The 5,409-nt window shown below is 41.0% G+C and overlaps 1 protein-coding gene across 2 annotated transcripts; it reads right to left on the bottom strand.

Annotated features, from left to right (window-relative positions):
* Positions 1-1,479: 1,479 nt before the first annotated feature.
* LOC138928523 (uncharacterized) lies at positions 1,480-3,292 on the bottom strand. 2 transcript variants are annotated; one of them, XM_070285706.1, is made up of 5 exons: positions 2,489-3,292; positions 2,353-2,430; positions 2,255-2,297; positions 2,052-2,195; positions 1,480-1,999 (listed from the first exon to the last, which is right to left on the bottom strand). In XM_070285706.1, the coding sequence occupies exon 5, from the start codon at positions 1,976-1,978 to the stop codon at positions 1,484-1,486; it is 495 nt and encodes a 164-aa protein (XP_070141807.1). In that variant the 5' UTR covers positions 1,979-1,999; positions 2,052-2,195; positions 2,255-2,297; positions 2,353-2,430; positions 2,489-3,292; the 3' UTR covers positions 1,480-1,483. The 2 variants fall into 2 exon arrangements, with proteins under 2 accessions (XP_070141807.1, XP_070141806.1); XM_070285705.1 differs by having other exon boundaries at positions 1,480-2,195.
* Between the last annotated feature and the right edge of the window lie 2,117 nt (positions 3,293-5,409).

Genomic DNA, 5,409 nt, shown 5'->3' with positions numbered 1-5,409 from the left:
AACAGCTGATATCGCGCTGTCTAAATAATTCATTTGATTTATTTAGACACCCCTAATGGAGGGAAAGTTGAAGGAAAAAGGTGGCATTGATAGGGGCTGTCAAGGGGAAGCCCTTAATATGGAATTTAACCCACAAAGGGCATTTTAATGCCATATTTATTAATATTTTTAATATTTTTTTTGAATATTTGTTTACAAACAGCTGTCCAGTGTGACCAAGGAAAATCCTTAAACGCCATAAAAAGTACATTTTCATGGAATTTCCTTATTTTTTTTGGTCACACTAGCTCGGTGGCGAAATAAACAGCGATTCCGCTGTCTAATTTAGACAGCGGGTTTTTCTCGTCAGAGTACTAGGCTTTACCTTTTACGGTCGGTGTGACCCTAGTCGTATTACAAAAGTGGCGACACTGAACCCTCGCTAGGTCCTATATAAAGAGGGCCAAACCGTAGATTTTCGCCTGTTGTTTGATGGGGGTCGACCAGGCTTGGCGGAGTGCTCCGGATCAGAAGCATCACCGTCAATTGGTGCGAATTTTTTTTTTTTTTTTTTTTTTTTTTTTTTTATACTCATTTTACTCTGTCGGCGGAGCGGAATCATCCGCCTGAGCCGTAAAGTCTAAAATTACGCTATTTTGCGTCACTACCACTCTTGCCCGAAACATGTTTGTAAACGTATAAGCTTCCCGATGTTTTGCACGGCAATTTTCACGTTTCCTTGTGCCTATATAAACTTGCCGATGTCTTGCACGGCGATTTGCACCGTGCGCATTCAAATTTCGGTCTGCTCCCGCCTCCTCCACACTATCATCCAGTAGTCCCTCTGTCCTGTCCGACGAGTCCATATCTGTGGAATGACTGGTCAAAGACGAACTGTCCGCCATCATCTCCCGCAATACGTTGTACAGGTTATCCGGGACGTTGGCGAGAACTTCAACTTTGGTGGCGTTGGCCAGAATATTGTCGATGTCGGGCTCTGCTTCGTCCAAAATCCCACTGGCGCTGAAACCCGTATCCAACCCCTCGCTCAGGAGCGTCAAGGCCGATACTTTTTTTTTTTTAAATCAAGGTGTACGCTTTGATCCTGAGCGAGGGGATCAAGTTCTTCAGGTCTTCGGATGCCACTTTCGACCTGACCAGTTCGTCCAACCGCTCCAACAATTCCATATAGGCCTTGTCGGCCTCCACCAACGCGGTCTGGATTTCGTGTTTGATGGTGGGATTCTGCCGTTGCAGAATGTCTTTAAAATATAAACAGAGCCTTTTAGCAATTTCCATTTTTATTCCGAAACCGACGCCAGAATTAGTGTTAAAATTGTTTACGTGTCGGTAAACGACAAAAAACGGCCCAAGGGACGCCACGAATTAGTGTCGAAAATCGTTTACAGTGTCTGTAAACGACAAAAAAAAAACGGCCCAAATCGATAAATTTAATTTTATATTTATTTATTATTATTAATTATTATTATCGGTGTCCAATTTTTCAATAGGGCATAGGAGGCACACGACCCTTCTCAGGAGTTTGTGGCTCTCCAGTAATCGCCCTTTGAGGCTTTTGTTTTTGCTGAAAGCCTCTGCCATTGTGCTTGACGCCACTGTGGCCAATTTCCTTCCCACCCTCTCCAACGTCGAAACGAAGGACCACCACCCGTTCCAGAACCTTCAGTTCCGCTTCCGTCCTGCTCCATGGGGATCTCGGCAGATCATTGGCAATCCTCCTGATAAGGGAAAATTTGTCCTTATAGTTCGCTTTCTGAAAAACGGACGTTTTATGGACGTCCTCTAGGACCACGTCCACGTGCCCCTTTGCCGTCATCCGGTCCTGCAAGTGGCACAGATCCGTGATCACGGGGAATCCCGCCTCCCTCATCACCACATTATGCGGGCCCTCGTCAGCCACGAGGGCCAGCAGGTGCTGGTGCAGACCCTCCCCCCACACGCTCTTCAGGGCGCACTCCAGGCAGTCCAGAACCTCCATTGCGTTGAATAGCTTGTGTTTCTGTGAAAGGAAAGAAATATAAATGGAATGGTCCTCCGGCTCGAATATTCACCTGTAGTCATCGGGTATCTTCGTTCAGCGACTCGAGCAGCTCCCGCTGGACCTCCAAGCAGCGCTCCCGGAATGATATGGCCTGGCTGGTTCTTATTTGGCAGCAAACGCACAGTAGATTCGGTAGAACTGTACAGTTTTCGAACTTTGTGTGTGGAAATGATGTTTATAAATAGGGGTAGAACCGGTAATCCATTCACTCACCAGTCCAGTCCAGAACCTCCATTGCGTTGAATAGCTTGTGTTTCTGTGAAAGGAAAGAAATATAAATATATATTACATGTTTTTAAATTAATGCATACCACCTAGCTATACACCACTTGGTTTATTTTGCCGTCCTCCGTGATGGCCAGGATCAGCATCATATGTGCAGGGATCGGCTGCAAGGAATACGTGTATACTACACATAATATATATGTATTCCGGATATATACTCACAGATTTAATGTGGATGACGTCCAGCATCAGGTAGAAGCACCTGTTTGCAGAAGCATCCTTAATCTTGGTCATTGCGTTGTTGTTGAACAAGACCCCGCTCGGGCGGGCGGGATCGTCCACAATGTCCAGGATCCACGAGTCCTGGAACCCCAGCTTTGAAAAGTACGACAAATTCAAATCTAAAGGCTCATTTTTAAAATCGCAGTAGGCGTAAGTTTTTTGAAAGTGTGCTTGAAGTGTTGGTAAATTGAAGGTGCATGTGGAACACGTTCAAGTGTTGGAGCTAGATAAATAAATAAATAAATAAAATAAAATTAAAATACTTTATTTTCATAATAAGAAACTAGCAGACTCGACCCGCTTTGTTGGGCCGGAACTAATTATAGTTGACCCGGCAAACACTGTTTTGTCATGTATATTATTTGTAGGAAACAATAGGAAAACAATGAGCATATTACAGAGTTGTCAGTAAATAAAATATTAAACCTTGAACAGTAATGTTTATATATAAAAATCTCCTGTCACTATGTTTGTTCGCTATAGACTCCTAAACCGCTTCCTCTGCTTGTTCAATAAAATTATACTGGCACCGAGTCGTTACGCGCTCTTCACAATTGCCCATAAAATATATTTTGTGGTACACCTGGCCTTGTATTTTGAATGTAGTTTCAGAATTACGTCCATCGGATGCAAGATCACAAGTTTTAGTGGCCCCAAATGACGTCATTTGGAAGCAAGAATTAAATTTGCGTATTTTACGCAAAAATAATTTTGAGTCATTTGAATTTCCAGCAAGAAGGGTTAATAAAGGTTCTGGCGGAGCGGTCCTGCCACTATTAAAAAAAAATGTATGAGATCAGAGATAACATTTAACAGTCAGATATCCACCAATTTTTGTTTATAAACAACAGTTTATCAACTATTTTTAGTTTTAAATATGATCTACGATCGGAAATTATTTGTCCTGCCTTCGAAAACATTCTTTCCGACTAGGAACACAAAGCGCATTTTTGGCCAAAGTTGCTAGTTCTGACTGGTCACTTTCATTGCTCTGCGAAAAGTAACATTATTAGTCAAATATAAATATACACTCAACCGCATATCTCTGCGTACACCCCATAAAAATTTCAAATTCAAACTTCAAACACACACCGTTTGGCCATTTTTCAATATTTTAACCAAATTCTTTTTTTTAACTTAACTTTCCTTAATTGTCTTCAATGACGTATTTTTTTTAGAATTATTTAACAAAGTCTTATGACTAATTTTTAATTTTAAAGTTTACGCTACTAAAAAGTGTACCCGCAAAAGTCTGCGTACATCTAACTTAAAACTACTTAAACTTTATTATTTACAGGTTTTAGTATTGAGTAGGGTATCCATTATTCTTTAATACCTCCGTAAGCCGCCTCGGCATGGACTCGACCAGTTTTTTTGTCTCCTCGGCTGTAATCTTGCCCCATTCCTCCGCTATGACATCCTTGAACATTTTTTTTGATGTAATTGTGTGTTTGCGGATCTTGCGCTCCAGAAGATCCCACAAATGCTCAATCGGGTTGAGATCAGGACTCTGTGGAGGTGTTCGCAGCTGATTTTTGACATTATAAAGCAGCCAAAGCTTCGTATTCTGCGCCGTGTGCTTGGGGTCATTATCTTGTTGGAACCAATATTCGTGTTCTAGCCCCAATTTTTCAGCACTTTGCTTTAAATTGTCTTTTAAAATGTTAATATAGCCAACTTGGTCCATCATTGACTCAATAAACGTTAAATTTCCCACGCCGCTCGCTGCCATGCACCCCCACACCATAATGCCGCTTCCTCCGTGTTTAACCGTGCCAACTAAATTTTCCTTTTTAAATGCTTCTCCGGTCTTTCTCCACACTAAGACTTTGCCCTTAATTCCGAAAATGCAAAATTTGCTTTCGTCGGAAAATATGACTTTATTCCAAAAGTCAACGGTCTTCGATATGTGCTCATTTGCAAAAGTTAAGCGCTTTTGCCTATTGACCTCAGATATTAAAGGCTTTTTGCGGGCGACTCTGCTGTGATAATCAGCCTTTCTAATCACACGCCGGATGGTATCGTCGGAAACAGTCTTGGCAAAACTTTCCTCGACATCAAGCTGTACCTGATGAGCCGTAATCCTAGGATTCTGTTGAACCGATTTGATAATTTTCTTCTGCTCGCGGTTCGTCAGCAATGATGGTCGGCCAGATCGCGCCTTCGACAAGATACTGCCTGTAGAGTTATAATTATTTATAACTTTTTGGACGGAGCTGTGGGCTCTACCAACTAGAGCACCGATTTCCCGATACGATTTGCCTTCCAGGAATAGTTTTATAATTATTTTCCGCTCCTCAACAGAAATTTCCTTGCCTTTATGTTCCATGTTGCAATTCTCCGAAAAATGACGCCAAATAAGAATTTCAACAGCACGGGTCCGATGCAGAGACAAAGTGAAGTAGATCGCCAAAAATAAACTTATCGGTAATCGCTCCATTTTGCATTCCAAGAAATTTGAAATAGCTGTACTCAGACTTTTGCGTGTACACTTTTTAGTAGCGTAAACTTTAAAATTAAAAATTAGTCATAAGACTTTGTTAAATAATTCTAAAAAAAATACGTCATTGAAGACAAATAAAGAAAGTTAAGTTAAAAAAAAGAATTTGGTTAAAATATTGAAAAATGGCCAAACGGTGTGTGTTTGAAGATTGAATTTGAAATTTTTATGGGGTGTACGCAGAGATATGGGGTTGAGTGTAAATATGACAAAAGCTACTGTGTCTCCAATATTCTAGTGGATCTCATTTGCATCCAGAATTCGTTTTTTCAAAGTATTGCCCTTGAATACGAATGGCGTTGACTTTGTTGGTTATTTATTTTTTTTTTTTTTGAGGATACAAATTTTTTAAGCGATTCTT

The sequence above is a fragment of the Drosophila kikkawai genome, chromosome 3L, assembly GCF_030179895.1.
Source record: "Drosophila kikkawai strain 14028-0561.14 chromosome 3L, DkikHiC1v2, whole genome shotgun sequence".
In the NCBI taxonomy this organism is placed as follows: domain Eukaryota; kingdom Metazoa; phylum Arthropoda; class Insecta; order Diptera; family Drosophilidae; genus Drosophila; species Drosophila kikkawai.
The sequence above is the reverse complement of the archived record's forward strand: the minus strand, read 5'-3'. Positions and strand labels throughout refer to the sequence as shown.